Source organism: Larimichthys crocea, chromosome VIII (assembly GCF_000972845.2).
Source record: "Larimichthys crocea isolate SSNF chromosome VIII, L_crocea_2.0, whole genome shotgun sequence".
Taxonomy (NCBI): Eukaryota; Metazoa; Chordata; class Actinopteri; family Sciaenidae; genus Larimichthys; species Larimichthys crocea.
Genome location: NC_040018.1, coordinates 4,964,091 through 4,990,006, shown reverse-complemented (window position 1 = coordinate 4,990,006; position 25,916 = coordinate 4,964,091). Strand labels below are relative to the sequence as shown.

At 40.7% G+C, this 25,916-nt stretch overlaps 3 protein-coding genes across 4 annotated transcripts in view; 1 reads left to right on the top strand and 2 right to left on the bottom strand.

Annotated features, from left to right (window-relative positions):
* Window positions 1-771: 771 nt before the first annotated feature.
* On the bottom strand, window positions 772-18,545 carry trpm5 (transient receptor potential cation channel, subfamily M, member 5). Its single transcript, XM_019273376.2, has 26 exons — window positions 18,467-18,545; window positions 16,649-16,716; window positions 15,395-15,551; window positions 15,132-15,312; window positions 14,560-14,726; window positions 14,251-14,428; window positions 12,948-13,012; window positions 12,368-12,553; window positions 11,959-12,058; window positions 11,674-11,792; window positions 10,836-11,183; window positions 9,721-9,864; window positions 7,523-7,646; window positions 7,180-7,325; window positions 6,267-6,379; window positions 6,066-6,167; window positions 5,497-5,755; window positions 3,451-3,569; window positions 3,225-3,357; window positions 2,945-3,119; window positions 2,640-2,808; window positions 2,210-2,388; window positions 1,844-1,976; window positions 1,437-1,509; window positions 1,191-1,281; window positions 772-1,048 (listed from the first exon to the last, which is right to left on the bottom strand). Exons 1-26 carry the CDS (start codon window positions 18,491-18,493, stop codon window positions 903-905), a joined length of 3,702 nt encoding a protein of 1,233 aa, XP_019128921.2. The 5' UTR covers window positions 18,494-18,545; the 3' UTR covers window positions 772-902.
* A 1,262-nt stretch (window positions 18,546-19,807) lies between these two features.
* cdkn1ca (cyclin dependent kinase inhibitor 1Ca) lies at window positions 19,808-20,992 on the top strand. The gene is made up of 2 exons (XM_010732955.3): window positions 19,808-20,317; window positions 20,424-20,992. The coding sequence occupies exons 1-2, from the start codon at window positions 19,906-19,908 to the stop codon at window positions 20,522-20,524; spliced, it is 513 nt and encodes a 170-aa protein (XP_010731257.2). The 5' UTR covers window positions 19,808-19,905; the 3' UTR covers window positions 20,525-20,992.
* Window positions 20,993-23,517: 2,525 nt separating this feature from the next.
* Window positions 23,518-25,916, bottom strand: part of kcnq1.1 (potassium voltage-gated channel, KQT-like subfamily, member 1.1) — a 42,992-nt gene continuing 40,593 nt past the window's right edge. For both annotated transcript variants that reach the window (XM_027281857.1, XM_027281858.1), the window contains one exon: window positions 23,518-25,683. In XM_027281857.1, coding sequence (XP_027137658.1) covers window positions 25,411-25,683 — 273 coding nt within the window. In that variant the 3' untranslated portion in view covers window positions 23,518-25,410. The remainder of the gene's footprint in view (window positions 25,684-25,916) is intronic.

The window sequence follows — 25,916 nt, the reverse complement described above, 5'->3', positions numbered from 1 at the left end:
TTTATCACCACTGTGCTACAGGTAACAGGTAACAGCCTATACAGATGTCACTACGCTGCTCATCCAGCTTTTGATAGAATTTATCGTGCCTTCCACACAAGTTCCTGTAATGTGACCTAGAATATATTTAAGAGTCGACGTAAACCATCATCACTTCAGAACCATGCAGCCTGTTCAGCCTCCACGTGACGATAATATATTTGTATTTTTTTGTGTCGGACGTTTCCTCCGCGTGTCGCATTGATTTGCCGTGATGCCATTTGAAACGGTCTGACTGTGTGAACGATTGTCATACCATGATAGAACTTTACGCTATGATCATGTTATCCAATTCCGATGGAAATAGATTTGTAAAGGACCATGTACAATAATAAACTTAAATGTTATGATGTATTGTATCAGAGTTAGCCTAAATTTATATTTTATCTGCAGTTCCCTAGCAGGCCATGACTTAAATTCACAGCCACTGTAGTGTTTAACATTTAATGTCTTATACTGACCTGAAGTGTACATTAAAAAACAACTTTAAAGTGTTATTACCTGTATTTTCTTTTGTCATTTAAACCAAGAAACCAACATGCCGTTCACAAGTGACTCATTTAAAAATGTACTCTACCTTTTTGGTGCACTGAAGGAACCCGGAAGTTTTGATTATGACTGAGTAAATATTTCAAAATTTAGAAGCTTAATTTGCAAAAGGAATAAAGGCAAATACATGAATTTAAGTTTAACCAACTTAAAACAAACACATTTGAATCCATCCAACTTAATTTTATGAATTTAAATCAACATTCAAACCAAATCAACATTTTCCTTCCCTTAATCCTCATCATACCTCAAAATATTCTAAAAGGCTTACACATAGCATCATGATTAGCTGCCACCAGTTACCACTGTCACTTCTACTCATCAATGTAAGGAAATTTCTTGTTAGCTCCATATCCTGGGTGACCTGGTTCAGCTGCACCCCCTTCTTGTTTGGCTTCTTTCTCTGGCTGACTTTGAGCTGCGTCCTTGGAGCTGGTTGGCTTAGGACTTGTTAGAGACACTGAAACACAATGCCATAATGTTAAAATAGTTCGACATGCATACAGCAGTGCAGAAGTAGAATCACAGTATGCTAGACCAGAAAAATATTGTCACATAATTAGAAATGATGAGTCACCATCGATGACTCATCTTTGTCTCACATGGAGCTTTCGGAACTTCTTTCTCACACTTGAGTGTGCTTTGAGCGAAGCACTCTGCCATCCAGGACAACACCTCTCCACAATATCTGACCTAGAGCCGAAGCCAGAAATGACTGAGCTTTATGCAATTAGGTTCATTTTACTTAAAAAGTACAGAGAGCAGAGTTTTATGTGATATAAAATTATGAAAATGCAACCTCATTATGTGTCAAACGATGCTGTTGACATCACTTTTTTCAGGTTTACCTGAGCATCCATGGTTGCCAGTCGTTTCTCTTGGTCCTTGAACCCACCAACAGCCCTCAGCAAGCTCTGAACCCTTTGTCACAAGCAAAAATCAGATAAAACCATATTCAATGCTGAAATAATAATATACTGCTAGGGGCCAGAAAAGCAAACCAAACAAAAAAACAAAAATAAAGCCACTGCACATTGCCTATTTCTTCCCCTATGGTGGCAATGGAATGACACACCTTACTACATCTCTGATTTGCTACAACTCGTCGTCTTTGTTGGTTGGGTTGGTTAAGTTTAGGCATGAGGCGTGAGATTGTTTAGGATTAAGTTATGGGTAAGTCAGTCAGAGGCAGAGTCGTTGCCATTCCTTCACCATTCTAGGAAAAGACCTTTTCTCTTTACAAAACAACAGTTACTTTGAGGAGGTACTCTTGAGTCTCTCCTCACTGCTCTCCCAGTGCTGGCGCTCCAGTTTGGCCAGGTAATTCTCTTTCTGTACCGTCTCCCATGTTATCAGCCTCTGGTCCAGCCCTGCCGGCAACTCTCTCTCTGGCAAAACAAACACAGCAGAGACACACATATGGAGCCAGTCCAGTAGCCAATTAACCAACAGGCATGTTTTCTAGGGCAGGTCAAGGACAAAGATAAGCACACGGCACATTTTCCAGTGATTTATTTGAATGTAATTTATCCTGACAAGGCACAGGAAACAATTATGATGTCTTTTTTTTTAAGTAAAACTGAATGGCTTGATAGTTTCGAGGAAATATTCATGAATATACCAAGATGCTCCTGTTTGGGCTCGGGCTGTTTGACCAGGCTGAGGAGGAGCTGAGAGAGATGGCTGATGATGATGAAGGGTGGAGCCAGTGCTGGACGGCTGTGGTATTCCACGATCAGGTTGTATCTCTGGAACTTCCAGAAGATGTCCGTGTTGCCCTGCACCACCTGGAACGTGTAACTGGGAGAAACACAACAAAAAGCCAATAAAGTTATTGTTCTTTTAACTTAACTTTAACTTAGAGGAATTTTCATTATACCATCTGGTGTCAGACTTCATTGTGATTTGGAGCTCTAGCTGATCAATCTCAGTGGAGAAGAAGAAGAATCTCTGACAGACAAGCTCACAAAATATAGATGACTTTGAGCGTGTCCACTAGCTCTACTCATTTTGTTAGAATGACAAACATATTCGTGATTTTCTGGATTCACCTGAACATGGCAATGAGCAGGTTCAGCAGCAGGACATTGGTGACAAGAAGGAAAATAACCAGCAGTAAAATGACCAGCCAGTTGGCGTAGAGGTTGGGGCACGGCGGCCGCAGGCCCATGATAATCTCATCTGAGTCATCGGTGCAGTTGATTTCAGGCATGCGAGCAGCTGCACTCCGTTTAATGAGAGAACAAGAGAATTAGATGAGAAAGACATAACAGAAGGCCTTCTCTGAAATCATAAACAATCGAAATATGACACAGCAAACAATTTTCATGGATTTGAAATTTGACGCTTTTGCTACCATCAATTTCCTCCAGGGGGATCTGGCCAAAAATGTGGAGGTAGGGACGGTACAAGGCTCTGCGGAACACCCAGTCAATCCTTGGGTCGTTTGGGTGAAGAAGAGCCTGGGTGGCAACACCGTACGCAATGAGCCACACACTCAGGAAGAAGAGGAAGAAGAAAACGTCCTTCATCTGTTCAGTAGAAGCAGAAACGTCTTTTCATCTTCTTACAGAGCTATGAGCATGAGCATCACGTAAAATAAGAATATTCAGATAGCAGTGTTTTGTTTTGGTCACCATTCTTTCCACAATGATGATCTTGGGGCCCAGCTGCTTATGAATGGCAAAGATGTGGATCAGACGTAGGGTGAACACCATGAAGTCTATCGCCAGAACAGTCCTTCCTGCCTCATAGGTGCCGTTCACCATCCTGAAAAATCAATGAAAATGGACATTACCAATCTAGAATATCAAATCTAGAGCACTCTTTTCAGTATCATCAGTGACATTTAACGTTAATTACCTGCAAGAAACCCCAACAACAAACAGCGAGATGGCAACCATGTCGCACTTGTTCCAGTTGTCCTCAACATAGAGTTTGAACTTCTTCAAGATGCTCATCTCTTCATCTGTGAAGAAGCTCTATGCCATAGTAGAGAGTTCATTATTTACCAGCAACTTTATTGTTGGTATGGAACATTTAAATAGTGCTTTTACCCAAAGTGCTTAGGAAAATTTTTGCTGCTCATGCACACACACACACACAAACACACACACACACACACAAACACACCAAACTACCACACAGGATGTCAGCCTGACCAGCAGAGCAATTTGGGACTCTCGCATGATACGTGGCCAAGAGGAGGTGGGGCACAAACCGCCATAGCCATGCTACCTCCTGAGTTAGAGCCACCACAAAATATATTCATATCGCAAGGTTGAGCCTTGTTTTCATTTTTGTTGCATTATTTGCCTAAAAGCTTTGCACCTTTCGTACTACTGGCTCAAAGAACTTTGCTGAATTATGAGTTAAATTATAAAGATGAAAAGAAAAAGGTGTCTTAACTTTAGTTTGTCTGCTAACGTTGCCATTTCATTGAAAAAATCTGAATAGTTCAAGGTTTTTAATGGGTAAATGAGGCGTTAATAAACCATCCGTTATGTCTGAACTGAGTTCTCTTTTCTCTGTTAGAGATGAGTATTATTCACCCTCTGTCAGGTCACACACTTAGAGCCTTATTCAGACACATCTGCAGGGCCAAAAGGGAGTTAGCGGGTACACAGCCCTGCTGCTTCACAAAGCACCTGCAGTGTCCCAATTTCTTATTCCTGTAAAGTGTCTCTGACACTTAAGAGTGCGAGGGTGAGTTGTCTCCTGTGGTTTGAACAGGGCACCTGTAAGCACATCAATAAACCAGCACTTGGTCCCTTGATGGCACAATTGGTTTGAGAACAAGCTGAGGGCAATATGCTGCTTTCATAAAGTGATACACTGGTGTGTAAGCCCCGACTGTCATAGCACAAAGGCCAACATGATGACCAACTGTAACTAAAAGTGGGATGGGAGTCTTCCGGTGTTCCTCGGTTATTTAGTGCTCATGGTGTCTGGCCTTTTCGAGACATGTACATGATTCATAAAAAGGAAGTTAGAAGTTTCTGTCAAGTAGACATAAGCTGCAGAGTTAGACTCTGGGTGAACTGATCAAACACACCAGACTTACCACAGATGTTCTGGTGTTAGCTCATTACGGGGAAGTGATAAACCCTGTATATTTCACAATGAAACAGCCCAGATAATTAAAAATCTCACCTAGGCTGACATATGTTTTAGCACTAGAGTGTTAAGAAAACACTATAGTACACATACCACATTAATGCAACAAGATATTGGTTGTTACAACTTTGTAAGAGTGAGCAGATTTGCAGCAGCCCATCTATCTAAAGAGCTGGTAAACCTACAGTCTCTAACCTTGTTCTCTGACAAGTGTGGTGAGAACAGGAGCGCCCGTGGCACTGTCATCCCGCAGGGAGAGGTATGCACCCTTGGGCTTGGTAGCTTGCCAGGGCTGCCTATAGCAGAATTGGTCTTTTTTTGGAAACCTGTGCCACAGTTCTGCTCAGCTCAGGGACTAAGACGCATGTTGAAAAAGCTAGCAGAGAGAGAACAGCGGTGAAGACCTGTCTCATCTTGGGGAGGGGGGGGGATGGGTTGTACCCAAGGGAGGAAGGCTCAACGGGATCACAGCAATAAGGGATCATGCTTGTCTGACTTGGTTCACTGGGAGAGAGTCAAACAGAGAGGTGAAAGGCTCATGAATCCTTAAAACCCCAGAGAGTTTGAGGTCATTGTACTGATTCACATTGCCTCCTACTCAGACATGTCAGACTTGTCAAGCCAGAACGGCGTGATGAACACACATCTAATAATAATGGTAGTGCTTAAAAATAGAAATGACACTGCATAAATAGATCCTTAACAAGAAAATCACTGAATAATGGTCTGAGAACTTCATATGTGTTAATGAAGTATAATAAAGAAACCACTGACAGGTTTTTTAATAGTCACCTGTCTAAGTTCCTCCAGCACCAAGGTGAAGACCCAGAAGTAGAGCATTATCTCTGGGGGTCCAGGGCCATAGGGTGGCGCCGGACGGAAGTCTAGCAGGAGCACGTAGGTGAAGAGGAAGAGGAAGGCGAAGTACATGATGACATTACCGAGGAACACGGTGACAGGAGCACTCCAGAAGCGACGCCAGCGGCGGATTAAGAAACGCCACCAGACAGAGGCACAGCTCTGAGCTGCTGGACCTCCGGGTGGAGTGTCCCTGGAAATCAAAGAGTGGAAAAGACACTCACACATGCTTCTCAGCAAGTATGTAATTATCTAAATATAGGTTTATATCCTGGAAGACTATTGATAATGTGAATGCCATTGATGATTGGGTTTGTATGTGCAGGCTAGATGTGTGTGTTTCACAAAACATCCACTGAGCATGGAAATCAGCACAGTGCATCTGACCTTTAAGCTTTAACTGAAGTAAATACAGCTAATTGTCAATATACAATGCATGGTAATAGAAGACAATTTTCAGATTATTTAATAGCAATTTGAGTATTATTTGATTGCAAACTCACAAAGGATCATCGTCGTCAGTTAACAGCAAAGCCTTTTCTGTATCCAGACTGTCCAGCTCTGCAAACTGCTCGCGGCCATTACGGTTATCAAGTTCCTCATCACTGAGAAGCACACACGAGAGAGTGTACTCAACAAAAAAGACATATGGTACATCCACACGACACAAGACAAACTGTGGAAGATAGCATGAGATTGATCACCTGAACTTTATCATGTTGGTCCAGATGAGCGGCGGGAAGAAGAAGGACAACACAAGTTTGGAGATGGCTGTGTCTGTCGTCATCGCCCCCCACCAAAGCTTTGTGAGAAGAGCCTGGAAAAGTCAAAGGTTAGTTTGGTGTCATTTGTGTTTAAATCAGGGTTTCACAACAAAGGACACACATCTGTTCACCACAAGAGGGCACCATATGCCTTGGAATATTTCTGCCTTACAGTCTTGTGACCAAATCCATGGATGCTTCATACAGGGAGTTACCCAACAGAAAAAAAATGAGAATTTTCCCTCTTCATCAAACATTTTATATAAATTCTGAACCATTTTCTTCTTTAAAGCAGTCTAGTTGCAGTTGGGTTGAGCTAACTTCCATGAAACTACCCATGACGCTTAGTTATGGGCTTGTCCACTCTTTATAACAGACCAGTAAAATCCTCTTGAAATATTACACTGAATTATCATTAACAGCTCACCATTTTAACTCCAACTGCGCCCTTTAAATAAAATATGACTTCACTGTCAGTGAGTGTTCGGCACACTAACTTTACCTGCTGACATTGAATACCAATTAATTCTCAATGATGACTTTGTAATGACAAGGACATCTGTTGTAGGGATATTTAGGCAAAAAAATGTGTGCACTGAATGAAGTCCAGCGAGCAGCAGAAACATGACTTTGCAGTAAGTATCTAATGACATGTAATGCCCTGGGAAAGTTTTTAATAACTGTTGCGTAGAAAAATACATTAGGTAGCCAAAGAAACTACCTAACTCTTAATCAAACGCAGAATACTTTGAAAGTGTTGGAAGATGAATGATGAAAGTTAATTGTTTTAGTATGGCTGAGAGAATGAGTTCAATTGGAGCCAAATCAGCATATGGATATGTCTCCTTGTTACCTGAACTCCATCGTGGGCAAAGAAGGATTTGGCATCTGCCTCGGTTGCCAAGTTGAGGACGGTAGATTTGCTCCAGCAGTGTGTTCTTCTCACTAACAAAGCATAAGCCCTGTCTTCACTGTTGGAGTAACACTCTCCAAAGACATCTGCAACAATAGGAACAGGTACACACTGTCAACCTCTTCGCACATTCAGATTCATATTTTATTCCCTTTCGGTGGGATTTGTTTGGGTTGTTTTGTTGTGATGTTGTGGTCAGTGAATGTACCTCTCGCTATGTTTGACCTTTTATTTCTTCTGATCACACTGTCAGCTATTGCCATTGAACAGATTGTGTACTCACCAAGGGCAAACTGCTCATACTTGGCCTCCTTCATGCTCCGTGCAGATTCGGCTTCAGATTCCAGTCTTGCCATCTCTTTCAGAATCTTACAACCCGCCAGCGCTGCCGCAACTGCCTCAGGGCCCTGAAGGATTAAAAGAAAGCTGGATTCAAGAAATGGTTCTGAGAGAATGATCTAAGAAATCTAGTTTAGAATATTAGAAAGCTGTGTATGTTTTTTTGCATCTAAATGGGGTCTACAGTGTGCATCAGGCTGTTTCTAAATGGCCCCAGTATAATTCAACACTTTTCTTACACATTTCTGTGTTGCTCAACTGATCATATCTGAACATATAGACCCTTTAATGTATACGGATGTCTTGGAATTTTGGTGCTGCAGTGTCACCTTGGACATGACTGGACAAGTGTGAGGTGTTTTTATAGGCCTGACATAGAGAAAAACTACCCTCATCTTTGCCTTCCCCACCCTCAGGCTTCAATTTTAGCTAATGTCGGTGCACTCTGACAATCAACTCTGCTCAGACATTGTTGAGAAGAGTTATTTCATCACAGTGAACATCAAGTCTTCATTTACTCGAGTCTGAGTTACTTTGGTCTAAGCTTGAAAGCACAGATGGATCACCAGGTCCACACACTTGGTGAATTTAATAACTTACTGAAATGCAAATGTAAAAACAATGACTGTCTGGACTTGAATGCCACTCTCATATATGTCTATGCAATATGAAGCTGGAGCCAGGAGACATTTAGCACTATATAAAGGCTCTGTTTGGAGAAGCACTACTACAAACTTCAGTTTTTGTACTGATTAGACAACACATAACATGTTAATTAGTGAACTTCAGAGGTGCTGATAGGTGGATTTTGTCACTTTCTAACAGAGGCAGGCTAACGTATACGCATACTAACCCTAACCCCAACCCTAACAATAACCCTAAGCCTCATATTCTTTGGTCAGATCTAATAGTAGTATCAGTAGTGTCTTCTGTCTCACAATAAGACAGTGAATAAACATATTTCCTTTCGTCATTTTAACATCAGGTTGGTTTCTTTTCAGTCACACGTGTGAGTATGGAAAAAAAAAGAATTGATTGTTTATAGAACACAGAAGCCTGTGAATATGTACTCTGTTGACAAAGAAAGTCTTTAGTTGGTTCCTTCCAGTCAGCGCATTGTCTGTTATGATCTTATAGTGCATTATGTTTATTGTGTTGTATTATTATTTCTATAATCAACAGATAATGGCCCTATACTTTGTAGTAGCAGCGTTTATAGGACTATCATGACAAATGTGTAAATGAAGAGCAACATAGTAAAACAGGGAGTTCCCAAAGGGTCACACTTAGTGTTGTGGAACTCATACTTTCTTATTTAAAAGAACAATGATTATTATACAATATGGCACGGCGTATATTACTATTGGGTTCATATATATGTACATATTTTGCTAGCATTAGACAGCCTGCAAGGGTAATTGTGGGCCTTCAACATGAGAGATACTTCAAACAATCTAATTATGAATGCAGATATCCCAGCCAGAGTCGGAGTGGTAAAACGATTTGCAGTGGGGGGATGTACACACACTGAATGCAATTACCATAATTTCAGATAATGTTTGAAATAAGACGCAGGAAAGGAGCACATCTGGGTGACCGCTTGTGAGATTACAATAATTGGTTCCCTTAGTTCGAGGAAGGACAATAAAGAAATGAAAGGTGCTTTGAAAAGATGTTGAAAACAAAGAGCAATTATCATTGATTGGTGTCATTTAAACTATTCATAGGGCACCAATCCCATGTCAGGATATATTTCTCATTAGCTCCATCCAGACTTTAGATACGCCTGCATTACCTCATCGCTCGTTGGATGTGCTGCCCCATGAAGCAGCACGACCTTCATTTGAATAATGTTCTTGGAGATAAGATAGCTTTTTACCTCATCTCAGTTTTTGATAAATATGCCGTTTGCTGGGCTCTTTTATCTAGACTGACATTTTCATATTGCAGGACTGACCTGCACTTCCACTGTGCTGACCCATATGTCCTCACTGAATCCAGAATACAAACCATCAGTGTAGTATAATTCAGCTCGCTTCAGTTTGGTTTGAGTAGAGAACATTTAGACATTTATTGATCAAACCACATGCTGAGACAGTGTGAGCTGGAGTTTAACTGACTAAAGAAGCTGAGAAGACTGACCATAGCCCAAAAGTAGTTAGCCATCTGCTGTCGGTTCTGAAGGACAGCCCAGAGGAAGAGATCCCTCCAAGGATGTTCGCAGCATTCCTCTAACTCGGCCAGGTTCTTCTGGTTGTGGAACAGTCGACCCTTCGATGGCTTCTCCTGGAGCACACAGCCAGTTAACTATGTGTATCGTAAGCAGGTTTGGGCGCACACAGTTCACAGAACATGCAATTATTACATGAGTCATAGCCAGAATCTGTGGCAAAATCTATGGCCATGACTGCAGAGCCAATTACTTCATCTGTCAAGGAGGTACCTGATAGTAGGAGTGTGTCTGTCAGCAAGATATGTAGGTGTTTTAAAAATGTATGAAGTGATTTCTATGGAACATGAACGGATAGTCTTTCAGCCAAGAAACAATTTCATTTTGTCATTATCTGAGATTATCACCATCTTAGCTCAGCTCTATGACACAAACAGCATACATTACACACCATATAGAGGGGTAATTTCACTTAACAGAGTATAATAGCAGGTTTGGTTTACAATGATGATCCATCTTGTCCTTTGCGCAATAATGATGAAATTGAAAGCTGCTGCTGGTGGAGGGTCATGGCCTTTCCAGTGGGTTACAACAACAGGGGTCGCATGTTGACTAAAAGGGTAAGAAAGGTATGACACTTTCCAAAGTGTAAACTGGACAATCAGTTTAGGAGAAAAACGCCAACTTGATAGGAGGGAGAAGGTTACAGAAAAACTGTGATGTGGGTCAGATTTTGTGTGTTTCTCCTACTAGTGCAAGATGAGGTCACCATTAAAGATTCAATTCCACAGAGACTCTATATCGTCTGTTTCATTGCATCTTTGAATCCTTTAACAGTTCCAAATGAAACAGTCTGAGAGGTTCAGGAGGGGAAATCAATCTCTGCACACAATTTATAGAAAAATGCAAAGAGAACAGTGAAAAGGGGGCACAAATAGACTTCTTCATTTTAAAGTGTCACGAGCCAAAAAGAACGAGAACCACTGCGAGAAGCAATACAAGGTGAAATTCAATTCATCAGTTTAAAGGATTTCTTATTCCGTGCAGTATATATGATTTCTTGGAAAAGATATAGTATATCACTCACTGTGGGAATTTTTTGGTAAAAGCCTTTGCAGGAGTCATGGAGAAAGTCTTTCAGCACTTTAGCGACCTCAAAAAGAGTGAAGCGTGGTTTCCGGTCCCCTTGCTCAGGCGGATGGTGCCCAGGTGGACCAGGTGTCCTGGCAGCTCCGAGCAGCAGCTGCTTCTCTTCGTACTTTTTCAGGAGGAGGTTGTGAAGGAGGCTCTTCTCCGACACAGACCAGTAAAGCTCTTGTAGGCGGCCGTAGGTGAGGAACTCGCCCAAGTTCACACCGCTGTCCACAAAGAGGCGAACAAAGTCGGGCTTGTCATTAATCAGCGCATCCATCATCACCTCTTCAAGGTCGCATGCCTGCAAAGATCATGGGTCTTTATTATAATTGCTCATTAAGCAACTGTCTTTTCTTTGTAATTCTATGCTTTCTTTTCTTCTGTACCACTAGCTTGCCTGGCTTATTTGTACGTGTCTTTTTTGTGTTGTGTTGTGTCTTGAACTGCTTGAACAAGCAAATTTCCCCGGTGTGGGATCAATAAAGTCCATTTTATCTTATCTTATCTTGTGCTATCTAATGAGTCACTAGTGGTCAATGAGCCCCTTTCAAATTGATTGATTAAAATTGATTCTGAGCGTATTAGCATTCCAACGTTTATCTCAAAGCGCCCCTGTGCCTAAGTACTTCACAGAGCTGCTAGTACGGTGGTAGACTCTTTAGTCTGCTTTCATTAAATATTCTAAACTTTGACTTAAATGCAGATTGAACTTTACAGTTTTAAACACACACTGGATGTAATTACCAGAGTGTGGCCAACCTCTAATCAGATCACTGATCTATTTGTCTCACCTTCCACTCCACATCTCCATTAAAGATATCACTCTTGGCAATGTCCACCCTGTTCCAGGCCACAGCCAGCTTCAGTTCATCCAGGAAGTCTTGAGCTTCCTGACTCTGGCTCTTACAAGCTGATGCACAGGAGACAAACACAAGATGTCAACAGTTTTGCAACCTATGAAGTGCTCAAAATGTCAAGGCGCTCTCTCCATAGAAACCACCAAGTCTCAATACCTGTAATTGTAAAAAGCCTTGGAAAATTGCAGGTTTCCTTATTTCTCTCACAAGGTACTTTACCTTTGACTAGAGCTTTGAGGATGACTGTATCCAGCTCAGAGCTCTCCTGTTCAGGGTCGTGGACAGTAAGAAGATGTCCATGATCAAGAATCCTCTGGATCTGATTGGCAGGTTGACAATTATTTATTATTTCATATTGCTAATGCATGGTTTTCTAAAATTACAACCCCTTCACTGTGTATGTCAGCTTGAAAAAAATCTGTTACACTACTGCTATCTTTCCCTCCTCCTTCACATCCTTAATTAGGCCGTCACATACAAAAATTTGACGATATGGATGGAAATCCTGCATTAGTTTCCCCTCACAATCTTTCCCAGTGTGCCCCATTTTTCTGGCAACGTTCAAGTCTTGTGATCTGCATATCTGTGTATGTGCCTGCCTCCATGCTGTGCACAGCACTGTGCTCACCAGCTTGACCCAGTTACTGATGTCTGTGCTGTGGTGGGCATTTGGAAAGGTGTCCAGCAGTAGCTCATGAACACTGTCCGTATCCCAGCAGCCCCTATCCATCAGCGTGACGAGGATGTCAGCCACGCCTCCCGAGCCTGCCAGGATCAGCCATGGTGTCGAATTGCCAATGCCTTTGTACATCCTCTGCAGAGAGGGACAGAATGTTCAGACTTGCAGGCAAACCTTCAAACGTCTTCATTTCCAGTTAATAACAGAAAATTATACCGATCAGAGTACTCAGTGTTATTCGTATCCCATAATCTCAATTATGGTTCTATTTATTCAAATAAATTGGTGGCTTTGACAAGATTTCTTGTCAGAGTGATTCGTTTTGGGAAAAACAGAAAGAACTCGTTTGCCAGTCTGGCTTTGGCCTGCCACGTTAGGAGATTTGATTTGGAGCCTAACTCTCAAGCCTGCCTTTATTATGCACATTCATATGACACAACAGACTATCCATCTATCAACAGAACCATATGCGTTCACGTCGTTAAAGTTCTTGCGTAACTAACGCTTGCATAATGAAATTAAACCTTACCTTTAGAATCCTGGGTTCACCATGTACCAAGAGACACAGAACAGGGATCTCAAAACTGCCTGCACCTGCAAACACCAGAAAGTACATTAAAAACATATATCTTTTGCAGCTCAGAGTGTCTTAAAATCATTACCACACTCCTACTATTGTGTAAAGGTGCATAGACTGCTCCTGTCAACTGCTGAACAAGTGTTGTCTGGCCAGCTTTTCACACGTAATGACAAATATCTTTTTCACAGGCTCCCTTTGTCTCAGAGTTGTGAACAGCTACATCAAAGAGTGATGTTCCCCTCCGTTCCCCTTGTTATATTTGAAGAGTTTGGGAGTTTGAAAATTAAACAACATGAAGTAGAGAGGACATACTTTCTTATTTCTTATTAACCATCTCACAACTCTCCATATCTATCCTGTGAGCCACTGAAAATCTGACTCCTAAGGTGGAAAACAACATAATGAGTGGTAACTGTGAATCTAATTTGAACGTTCTCCTTTCAGGCTACTCCACTGACTGACAGTTGTTGGTGGTAAAGCACAAAGAAGCCTAACCAAGGGAAGAAAAACTGTGCAAGTTAGCAGACATGGATGTGGACATGGCACAATTTATATTATATTCATGAAAAAGTGGTTTCACAAATGTTTTACAGGGGAAGGAAATGAACTAAACGCATTTATTGCATCTCAGCGATGCACACAATGCATTTAGAGAGAAAAACTGAGTCTAAATACAATTGTTTGGCTTGCTTACAGGAAAACTCCACAGGGTAGCACCGGTTATCTATCTGAGCTAGTTAAAAACAAGAAATACTAAAGGGACGAGAGTGAGGCAAAAACATCTTATTCCAATCTTTATAATACATATTTGTTTTGCTTCCCACAGGCGGTGAACAGTTCATATCCAACGCACAGATTTTCAATTGCAGCCATATAAAAAAAGAGCAGATGTGCATTCATTGGACTATTGCACTTGTGTACAGTTTTCAGGCACATGGTTTTACAGCTAGCCATATGAAAAGGTCATGAAATATGAAGCAGCCACCTGTACTAGGCCCATGCTGAAATAATACTTAATGCATTTAAATGCATAATTTAACACCATAAAAAGGACCATTTGTCGCAATGAGTGCTCCAACTTTTAATATTTAAGTACATTTAACTGTTTATATTTATGCTACTTTTACATAAGTAAAAGTAAGTGCATGACTTTAACATTTAATTAAGTCATTTTAAATTCTGGTATTGTTATTACAGTAAAGGGTTCTCTTTCCATTACTGGTTCCCAGGGGTGACCCAACAAGCTTTGTACCTCCATAACCAGTGCGCTGAAGAGAGATGTGTTTGAGCAGCTTCACCCTCATTTCACTGGTGGCTCCTGGTCTGTTGGGATCCTCCTCCACCAGCACAAAGTGAGAGTGCTGGTCATCCAGGGAATACACTGACCCATGAGGCAAGTCCTGTGACTTGTACGATGCAGGCTCGTCCACCTTGAGAAACGTGAATATGCACAGACAGAGAGCACGAACATAGTAACGTGAAAGATGTCAATATTTGCTGATGGACGTCGCTACTGATTTTATTAGCTCTGTACTGTTTGTGTGTGTATGTGTGTAGAAACCTTGGCAGAGAGTAGCGCCTCTCGATTGTGGATCATGTTCCAGGGTGCAATGCCAATGGCCACTACACGGACTTTAGAGGAGGTGCTGGCCAAGGAGTGGTCTTTGACCGCCTTGCCCAAGTGTTTGGTGATGCCAAAACGAAGGCCATTAGTAAAGATCCACGCCCCTAGAGGACAGAGAGGCAGTTGCATACGTGTGTTTGTGTGTGTGTGTGTGTGTGTGTGTGTGTGTGTGTTGTTGTGCAGGAAGTTGGGGAACTAGTTTTTAAACCAGAGTTGTGTCCTAAATTCTACATAAACAGCTGGCCTATTGATTATGCTAATTAGACCTTATGGTTTCTGTGTTATTCCTCCTTACATACATTAAAATTCATGAAATATTTGACTAATCATGCAATTAAAAAAAAAATGCTTGGAAAAAAAAAGATGAATAATATATGACTCCTACTCTGGACACGTCTAAATCAAAGACTTTCATCTTGTGTTTCTGGTAATTCCATTACCAGACAATGGAGGGCAATAGAGAACCCGTTCCCCATCACTGACTGTTGTTTTTAAAAGTTAATTATAACCTGTGCTCTGTGCAGCCTTCACAAGTCCTTTTCTCAAAGTGTCCCTGAGCCAGGGCTTCATCTGAGCGACCTCGTCTCCTCCCACGAGTGCTACCACCAGGTGTGGAGGAGCGAGGCCCCACTCTTCCGTCATCATCTGGTAGATCAGCACCGGGTCCGTGTTGCTGAGCACCCTCAGAAACTTAAACATAAAGACACAAGTTGATGTCAGTATTATCTGAACTGTGAACATTTCATTCCCATGAACCCATATGTAGTTTCACCTTTCCTCTAGTCTTAGTAGGGCCCATGAACTCGATGTCGCCCACTCTCCCAGCCGCCCAGTGACACTTCTCCTTCTTAATTCTGCTTGCCATACCCCTGGCTACCTTCTCCAGCGTCTCATCCACTGTAGAGCAGCACTGACAGCCCAGCAGGACACTGGAGAGTGAGAGAAACACACATTAAATAGATATGTGCTCTTGTGTAGTGCAGAAAGCACCTGGATAGCACTGTGAAATCCCTAGCCTGCTTTAAACGCAGACTTAAGACTCACCTCTCAGAATCTCTAACTTTCTGGTGTCTACTTTTTTTCTAAGTACAAAGGGATCATCTGTCCTGGAACCATCAGCTCGCTGCCGAATAACTAAAATAAGTTATAGTTTTGTCTGCCAAGGAGATTATTGTGTTGCTCTGTTCGCCTGTTTGGGTTTGTTGTGAGTTTTTCAAAAATGAGTAAAGCCACGAGACAAGGACAAACAGATTAATGCCACCATGTCTCTATTTATAAATCCTTTTTGGATCATAACTCCTGAACAGTGAGACATAAAACGATTCCATGGAAAGTTGCCATCAATATGCCTCTCTTTTCTTCTTTCTTTACTATGAGTCATATAAATATTATCCTGATGATCCAAAACACTGTAATTCTTTGATATTGCATAATATATATATATATATATACACACTATATCATATCACTTTCATCCTTAATTAAGCTCTAATATTTCTAGACGGAGTCGAAGATTTCCACAGTTTCACGATGCATATTATACTGAAGCAGACTCAGATGCAGAGGTGGATTGCAAAAATCTACACACTCTCATTAAAAATAACTAACTATCTTGCCCGGTGGAGGTATTCGGAGCACTTTATGGTTAGGCAGCTTTGTCTATAATCTGCTGTGTCAAGAATATATTACTTTTGCTCGCAGCATTCGAGACAGGATAAAGTTTTCTATTCAAGAGCAAGAAAACTAAGAGCAACTCTCTCGAATAACTTGAATCGGTTAAGGCTTGCTAGTCCAGTATACATGTTTACTTCCTGGAGCACCTCTTCCACTTGTAACCTGTTGCAAATGTCTATTTTTACTTGATCTGATGGTGATTAAAAAAAAAAAAGAAAAGAATACTGAGCAGTGCTGTCATTTAACAAGGAGCTTCTGCTAAATGTCATGAATGCATTGTGTGTGTTCCTTAATGGGAACAGGCCTATCTGTTCGTACTGTCTTTTACACACACACACACACACACACACACCCGTGCTCCTCTGACCACTCCAGCGGGTCACCGCATCGCAGGCATCTCGTCTGTGGCTTCAGCGGCCCCTGTAAACAAACAAACAGACACATAGACCCGTTTTTTTTTTAGGTCCATTTTTCCTTTCCAATCCATTATGACTCACTCCGCCACCCTTTAGACAAAGGAAGGTTCTTAGAAGCACTTGCGGTCAATGCAAAGTGGTTAAAAAAATTTTCATCCTCGCTTCATATGCAAAGCGCTTTCCTGCATGACGTTTGAACTAGAAGTACACAGAATGCTGTCACTCATCTGCATGAAACCAAGAAAAAAAGAGATGGGCCACAATACTGCAGGCTCCAACCAGAACCCCCTCAGATATCATATTGATAATGATAACAATAATGACAATAATCTACATTTCTTAATTACTGTTAGCAGTATGGGCATTGTCATCGTCTGACAATGAGAGCAGCCACAGTCTCTTTATCTCAAAATGATTATTTTCACAGAAATAAATGACACTGAGTTCAGAAAAGAATCTCATTCATTATTGATAAGATGATCCGTTTGCCTGAGTAAACACTTTTTATCAGCTTGAGCTGCTTGTGATGGATGATTTTAACAAATTGCAGCACAAGAGAATATTTCCGTAACAAAAAAAAAACAAAAAACAAAACAAAATAGCAGCCACCCCTGTGTTTTAATAGAATTGTGGTTAACACACACACACACACAGACTGAGAGTCAATTTGTGTTAAGTCATCTGTTTTAATGTAAGTGAGCAGCTTGTTATGGGAGCCTTTATTTGACTACCAGGTCTGGGTCCGGGAGGGAAAAGACGATTGGGCATGCAAACAGGATGATTTGCATGCAAAGGTAGAGGACAAGGCGCCCAGCTGAGAGTGTGTGTGTGTGTGTGTGTGTGTGTGTGTGTGTGTGTGTGTGTGTTTTATCCACAGAGACATTCGTACACACGTTCACACTTTTCATCTTGCTTGAAGTCTGCTATAATGAACTTCTCTTTTCTTAAGAAGAGGGCACTGTGATCTGGGGATGTCTTAAACTATTTGACCCACATTAGCAGACAACCAGCACAACAAGAACTTGCAGGGCTGAGCAACCTCTTTCAACTTCAAACTTCAAAAGTTGTGCTCTTGAGAAAAAAAAAAAAGCAATATAATGTTTCGAAATCAGTGTTTGTTTGTGAATTTCCACATTTTTTTTTACAAAACGCCAAGAAATCTTAAAAAGCAACGTTACCAAATGTAGTGATGCAACACTTACAAGTCTTGCTATGAACGCACATTATAAGAAACCAATATGAGGTTTAAGATTTCAGCAAAATCGCCTCTTGGGTCTCTGATCTTTTTATCATTAGAACAAAAAAATCAATATTACACTTTAGTATAAGCCAAGAGAGGTAAGAGATTGCATATAAAACGCATTGGTTACTTATATAAGTGTTCAATTGGGTAATATAAGGATTACATAATCGCGCTGGGGGGAGGATGTACTGAACTTGTGTCTAAATTTGCAATATCTGTGAAAGTAAGTACATCTACATTTGTAAAAAAACATCTGCTCAGTTTGTGTATTTGCATCCTCCAGATATGAATGCATATACATTTTTCCACATATATTACAAGTCATAGAATCATTTCCCTATTATTGCTTCTTCACCCATGACCTACATTTTAGATGTGAACCTGTGTATCCTTAACAGCCTGCTTTATGTAAAAACATACATATTACGACTCAACAGAGAGTATCTTATCAGTCTATACAGTGATAAACAGGTTGAAAAAAAAACACAGCTGTTAGACTGTAGATACTCACCAGAGGTGTGCCTTGTCTCTCCTGCATGGCTGGAATGAACACACTCCTCCTGCCGCTGAACCACACCTGTGAAGGGCTGAAGGAGGTTTCCCTTCCCAGCATTTACAGGTGAACCACCTGGGCCATTAAGGAAGTGGAACAAAGGTGGAGCTCTCCCCTCCGGCCAATCCCGGACACCTCCGGGCACCATTACTTTGCATGTTGGTCAACCGCTGCAGCTCTCATCAGGACCGCACGCTCCTCCCTGACAACCTGCTTCATATACTACTTCCTTTTTGGCACGTTGGTGGACGGCTAAAGGAGTCCACATTTCAGAATAACAGAGTGTAAAATAGATTCACATAAAAAAGTGTGATTTCTCATGAATCTGTTAAAGATAATTATTATGAGTCGAACAGAGGCAAATATGTCATACTGTATACATCAAAATAGTGTTGAGTCTCAGCCATCAGATGATACAGAAGCAGTAAGTTTATCAGGATTGTGGCTCAGTATGCCAACCTTGTCTTCACAGCATTAGCATTTCTAGTATACCAGAGTGATCAGCAAAATCTAGGCAGTCAAATTGAACCTCATTACCACCACTAAAGTGCTTGCAAGGCCCATAAACACCCCCCAAATCTTCTCCAGTGGAGCTGCTCATATGTGAACAGTTTAAGTGTGAAGCAGGAGCCTTCCTTGAGTTTCTCGGCGAAGTAATCAGGTAGAAATTATAATACAATTAACATAAAGTAGCAGATTTAATTTGGCTTTTTTTTTTTTTTAAACCGAGAACCCTTCTTAGGATTCTAACCTGTGGGGAAAACTCCTCTTTCAACGTGTAGAAAAAAGCAATTAAAGTAATGACTTTTTAATTACTGTAGTCTTGACCTATATGTAACTTAAACTAAATCACGTCTCCTCGTTTGAATTACTTTTCGTTTTGGATCCTAAACTTACTTTGCATCTCATCTTGGCAAGGAGGCTTTAGGCCTCCGGGGCTTGCTTGTAGTGGCCACTAATCACGGTTCCCTGGAGGCTAAAGTGCACCACTGCACTTTGCTGCTCTTTCACTCGGAAAAAGACCCATAAAGTAAAAACACTTTTAATGGTTGTTTTGTTCTTGTTACCGGTTTGCCATCATGCAAATGAAACCTACACGGAGCATGTGCACCAAGAATGCTGTCATCATCACAATAAAGTACCCCCAATAGGAACCAAAGACTTTTATTGATGATCTCAGTTGTCTCCATCACACAAAGGATGGCTTTCTCCCCCCTCCTCTTATCCAATTCATAGAGCTGCAGCCAATCAGCAGCCTCTCCTCATTGTGTACAAGCACAGCACCGTGCGCCCTGCAGCCTTTAAATCTCCCTGCAGCTTCATTCTGACCAAAGCAGACCAAAGAGAGACAGCAACAACGCCTTCAACAACTTAAATCACCAGAACCACCTTGAAGGATGAATCCCATCAGGCGCAGAGAGTCGGTTTGCAGGAGTCTGTTCGGACCGGTGGACCACGACCAGCTGCGCCGGGACTTGAAGCAGAGGCTGAAGGAGATCACCGAGCAGGACAGCCGCCGCTGGAACTTTAACTTCCAGAGTGACACGCCGCTGCCTGGCAGGTTCCAGTGGGAGGAAATACCCGCAGACTGCACCGCTGTGCTCTACCAAGAGTCCGCACAGTTAAAGGACTCCGTCTGTGAGGATGACGACAGGCTGAGCGACCGTGAGGAAAGTGCAGGGACCGACCAGGAGAACTGCTCCAGCATCTCCAACACGCACAAGTGCCCCGCTGAAGTAACGCCCGTCCGGAGGAAGAGGACGCACTCCAAATCGGCACCCAAACCAAGAAGCAACGCACGAATTACAGGTGAGCAGCAAAAGTCTTTACAGATCCACAATCGGTTTCACACTTATTCAACTGTAATGACAAAATGATGAAGTGAACTAACATCTTACATCCTCTTTTCTTTCAGATTTTTTCGCAAAGAGAAGGAGGACGACAGAAACAAAGAGTGCCATGAATCCTTTCCACACGAGCTCCAGTGAAGCAGCTCAATGCAAAACAATACGATGAACACTCTGCTGAAAATGGACTATTTATATATTTATATGCATTTTGATGTACTGGACTAAGGCCTATTCACTGCACCAAAGGATTTTATGTTATTTTGTTTTAATGTTATTTTATTTTTTGTGAACTGTGGTAAAAATACACCACTTTGTGTTATTTATATTATTTATTATTTTTTTAATTTAACTTCATTTTTCACTGATTATGTCATATGTATTGTTTGTTTTTCTTGTTATTTTTCATTGGTATTATTGTTTTGTCAGAGAATTTTGATGACTTGAATGCATTTTTTGTTTAACTGCTATGTTTCATCTCTTTGTTGGTGAATTTCTGTAACACGAGCTGCTTCTGTTAACGTCATAGAAAAGCACTATTTTGTCCTCGTTGTGTTTGTCTAAATGAACCGAGCTGCAGATCACAAAGCTTGTAAATGCCTACGAATGTTTCAATTTTAATAAATAGTTTTTATCAGCAACACTACTTCTTACTGAGTGATTATATCTGGGGGGAATCATGCAGACAAAAGCACAATAATCCACTGATAGATACTAATTAAATGATTTTGCATCAGGCTAGTGGAGGGTGTGGAGGAAATAGCTCATAAACGGATCAGTTTTTTTAATCAGTGCCTCATAAAATAGAGTCCAGGGCTTGCAGCACACACTGTAGACAGTTTCAGGAAACAAAATCTGATGTGTAATTTTTGACATAATCCATTTTTACGCGCAGCAAAACTCGCGTTCAGCAGTTTACCTGAAGCAAGCTTTCTAATCAAACTCTGTCAAGCATCTTGTCAGCTTTGCCTTTAAATGTTGAACACTGTCACCCCTGAAATAGTTTTAACTTCAGTTTATAGTACATTAAAGTACTCATCATAAATTAGTTCTCTCCTCTAAAATCTGCTGTGATTACTTAAAGGCATTAAAATAAAAACTGACCCTGGAGTTCTGTAATTACAGCCACTTGTGAGCAGAGTTTCGGCTTATTAGATTCTCAGTCTTATGAGAAAGTACCTCTTTGGTTTTGTGCTGACTTTATGGCAGCCACAGATGAGTAAACTCATAATAATTGTCCTCCTAAAGTCGTAGAAAAAAAAGTTCTTGCAATTGAGCATTTTTTTTCTGGGTTGTATTATGAGATGTTTCATAATAGCAATCATAAGGACTGTGCTGTCAGGCTTAAAATTATATCCGTTAATATGAGCTGTAGCTGCCAAATTATCCCATCAGAGAGGCCAAATCCCACAGGAAGTGTATTCACTCCCACAGTGTTGAGGTTTCAGCTCTAAAGAAATTCAAGAGGCCATCTGGACGAGGAGCAGGACAATAGCCACAAAGCAGAGTGTGCCATCTATTTCACCTGCAAATCAGCCTTTGGAGCTCCTCGACCCCCCGGGTCTTGCCTCAACTTTTCTCTTTTCACTGCGTCTCCTTTCATAGTCAAAGCAGCTATTATCATTGACATGTGCCCAAACCGATCCCACTAATGTTTACTCTCACTCTGGCTCGTGTTTACTTGTACACTACAGGAGCGAAGGCACTGTGTTTGGGTATAAAACATACAGCAAACATCACATTTACATTTTAAAACACCTCAACGCGGAGGACAGACAGTGTTAGGTGTGTTATTTCTGCATTAGGAACAGATGATCTTACACTATTTATGTCTAGATTACCAGTCTAGAAATCAATAATCATCAAACTATCCCATGGGTCCGAGGAGTCCCGTGGGCTCCCAATTTCTCCACCCACTACCTCAATTAAATTGCCTTAAAGATGTACGCTACAAGCTGCTCAGTGCATCATCAGTGAATGAGGCTTTCACCAAAAACCACACAGCGATTATGTCAATTAAATATACTTCCACATTGACATAAAGCACATGCTGTAAACACTACTGCTCAGGAAATGATAGAAATCTGCATGTTGCGGCTTCGTCTAATCAGGATTTGATGAAAGTGTCCAAATTAGACGAAGCACAAGGGGGTCCAAAACTGCTAAGTTGCTAAGTTATCTTAATTTGATGCATTAGACATCTAAGAAAAGCAACGTTTGAAGGTGAAATCCATCAAAAATCATTAAAAAACTGTGACATTTAAAGGTTTTTACATTTAAATGTGATTCAGCAAACTGCATCTTAGTAAATTGCAGCCTTAGATGCAAATATTCTTTCTTTTCTTTCTTTAACTATTTAACAAATGCTGTTATTCATGTAAAAGAAGTTTATTTGTCTGGATTAATCAATCCTCTAGATTGTTTGAGTATTTTTATGTATATATAAATATATGTTTTACAGTTCTGCTCTCCAAATAACCCAAATCTTTCCCCTCACCCACCTCCTGGTCAGCACAAAGGCCAAACACCCTCAGCACACTTAAGGTGGGTGGGGCCCATTGTTGTGGACACCAGAGACAGATGGTCATTTGGGCCTTTTTTCTCCACATGGCCACTTGTGTGAAGGAATGCCTGGACACCCCGTGGATGGCCAGCGGGGAAAAGGTCACCATCTGCTGCCCTAAAGGTCAGCTGTATAAAGAGCACGGTTCCAGCCACGCTTTTGGCTATTTCTATAAGTCACGACCAGCACCACCCCCCAAACTCACAACAATGAAGGAAGTTCTGATGCATGGTTATTAAGAAAGGGGAAACTTAAATTCATCTTTTGAGCTCAAAAGTGAAGCATCCACTTGAGTGATGGCTTAAGGAGAGAAAGCATCAACATTTTAAAGTAACAACATTTTTTTTTTTTTTACTACCGAACCACCTGTGGCTAAAAACAAGCAAAAAAACCCTCACTGAAACCGGAATATGTATTAGCTCATTTGTTTCAGTCAGACTCCCTTTAAGGCACAAGACACAAAAACATAGACGCTTAATAATAATTACCACAATCTTTTATTGCTATTGAAGAATATTTCTAAACATTTACAAAAAAGTGAAATAGGAAAACAGCATTTGATTAAACTGAAACTTTCAAGTGAAGTATTGTAAGGCCACTTCTCTAAGATGAATGTCATTGCATCTGTTATATCACAAGATATATAGAATCACAGCACATAACGCCGTGGTAGTCGGTGTTAACCTGAATAAATGTAAAGTATAACAGGATACTTTACTGTAAAAAAGGCAAATGATGACTCCTGCAGGGAAATAAGATACTTTAAGGTTAAGAAACTAATGCTCAATAAAAATCAGTGTTGAAATGTCAATAATGATGTTTTTCTTTCGCATACAGTAGATGTGGTCTGATGAGATATTATTATTAGATATTATTACATTAATATCACACTGCCGACGTTCAGCAAAGTGGTAGATAATGTGCTTTTCCACATTTTCTTTACTCTACTCTTATTTTCATTAGGTACAGTTTATCTGCTTCTCTACAGGTGTGAGAAATGGCAGTCACTGGGATCTATTACGTTAGCTTTAGCAGGAGCTTTATTGTGACTGTATTCAGCCCCGGTCTCATTTAGTTTCGTAGAATAACCTGAAGAGCTAAGACATCCGGGCTTTAACAAATATCTTCCCCTAAACCCAATCAAAATAAATAATAGAAGTCAAAGCTAAGGCGAAGCTTAACTAAAGTCTACTGTGTTAGCTTTAGCAGGAGTTTGGATTTAGTCACTGCCCCTTCAAGTAGAATAAACTAAATTTGCAAAATGTCACATGTAGTTAGATAAATATTTAATTTACAGCTTTTGTCTGATCATTTTTTTTTATCATTTTTTAACTGCCCCGTTAAGTTAGAACAATTAGTAGAATAACAAACTGATTTGCAAATATATGAGCTCTTTATTTAAACTTTTGTGGTGCTATTTGTCAAATAAAATCACATGAATTACATTAAAGCTGAGACGTAGCTGAAATTTCCTAAGCTGGTAACGTCGACTTTAACCGTTGGGGTGTCTTTCTCCAGCTTGATTGGAATTAGTCAATGCTTCATTTAGTTAAGTGGAATAACTATCTGCATTACCATCCAGATCACATGATAATGACTCATTTGAAATATTACCAATAAGTGAAAATGTTGAATGATTTTCAGATGAAATATTGAAACGTAGGTCTCTCTACAAAGATGAACGCAATCACTTTTACCTCCATTTTAACAGAATATATGAAAACTGAATCACAGTATATGATTATTTGTCCATGCAAATGTCTTTGGCATTAACCTGAATACATTTCAAGTCATTTAAAAAAAGAAAGGCGACTTTACACTTCAAAGTTATGAAACTAATATTGATACAATATGCTGAAATATCAGTGTTGAAAATGTCAATAATGATGTCGTTTCTCTTTCACATTATGTCCCATACATCCCACATCGTCTGATGAGATATGTCATGTATCACCATGCCAACATTCAGCAAAGCAATAAAGTAGAGGAAAGTTGTTTAGTTGTTTTTTTTCAGGCTGTGGCAAACTGTGCAACAAACAAAAAGTTATATAAGTTTATATATATTTTTGGCCGATAGGGCTGTTTTAACTGCTCCCACAAAAAAACAGCCATCTACCTTTGGTTATTCCTCACTGAACAATGCAGTCGGCTCTATCTACCATCAAGTTTTTTCAGCTTCCTTCCATTTATACTAGTTTGAAAAATATTGTCCACAGAGAAATTGAGTGTATCGGTCTTTCTAACTGTCTGTCTGTCCACATTTACCTGCCTCTCTGCCTGACCCCTTTAAGATAAGTTTGCCCATTTTATCTGCCTGTCTGGTTTTTGACTTTTACCTGGATATTGACAATGGGTATGTGATGACTTTTTTTCAAGCTGTCTGTTTCGGAGTTGTGCATCTGGGTTCAAATCTGTTTCTCTGCCGGACTCAAAATTGATATTTTCAGATAGACAGACAGATACGTTTCGAAGAACTTTGAGGCTGTTTGGCTTCAGCGGCTCTCATCCTGACTGACTGAGGTGGTGGTGCTGAGAGGAGTTTTAGGGCAGGCCGTAGTGCTGGTGGGGTTGGAGGAGAAGGATGGAGGTGATGAAGATAGCTGGTCGTAGCTTGGCAGGCTGTCATGGCTGGGCAAAACAGTAAAGGTCCGTCCGCTGCGTGGCCTCTGCTTGCTTACACCTTCGCCCTCACCTGCGTCCCTCTGGTCCAGCAGAAGGGCGAGAGATTCTGCCACGCGGTTTAGTGTCTGGTCCATGTGTGTTATCTATGAGAGTTGAATCAAATATTGATTTATGGAAGCAAAATAGCACACTGGCTCAGATGTGGTAATTAAATGAGAGATTCATTTGTGAGTTCAAACAAAGTATAATTCGTGATAACTTGTGTTTAACGTGCCAAATTTTTTCACTGTTGTATTGTACATGATCTATAAAATTTCATCCTGTTGTTTAATCTTGTTATTCACAAACTTTATATAGATTTTTTGCAAGGCAGCAA

Bases quoted from the DNA above. Each gene is read 5' to 3' on its own strand.
- cdkn1ca (XM_010732955.3), top strand. From the start codon at position 19,906: ATGAATCCCATCAGGCGCAGAGAGTCGGTTTGCAGGAGTCTGTTCGGA. The intron at 20,318-20,423 runs GTGAGCAGCAAA...CTTTTCTTTCAG, and splicing joins AAGCAACGCACGAATTACAG to ATTTTTTCGCAAAGAGAAGG.
- trpm5 (XM_019273376.2), bottom strand. From the start codon at position 18,493: ATGCAGGAGAGACAAGGCACACCTCTG. The intron at 2,809-2,944 runs GTAGCAAAAGCG...AACGGAGTGCAG, and splicing joins CCCCCTGGAGGAAATTGATG to CTGCTCGCATGCCTGAAATC. The intron at 1,977-2,209 runs GTATATTCATGA...TTGTTTTGCCAG, and splicing joins GCCCAAACAGGAGCATCTTG to AGAGAGAGTTGCCGGCAGGG.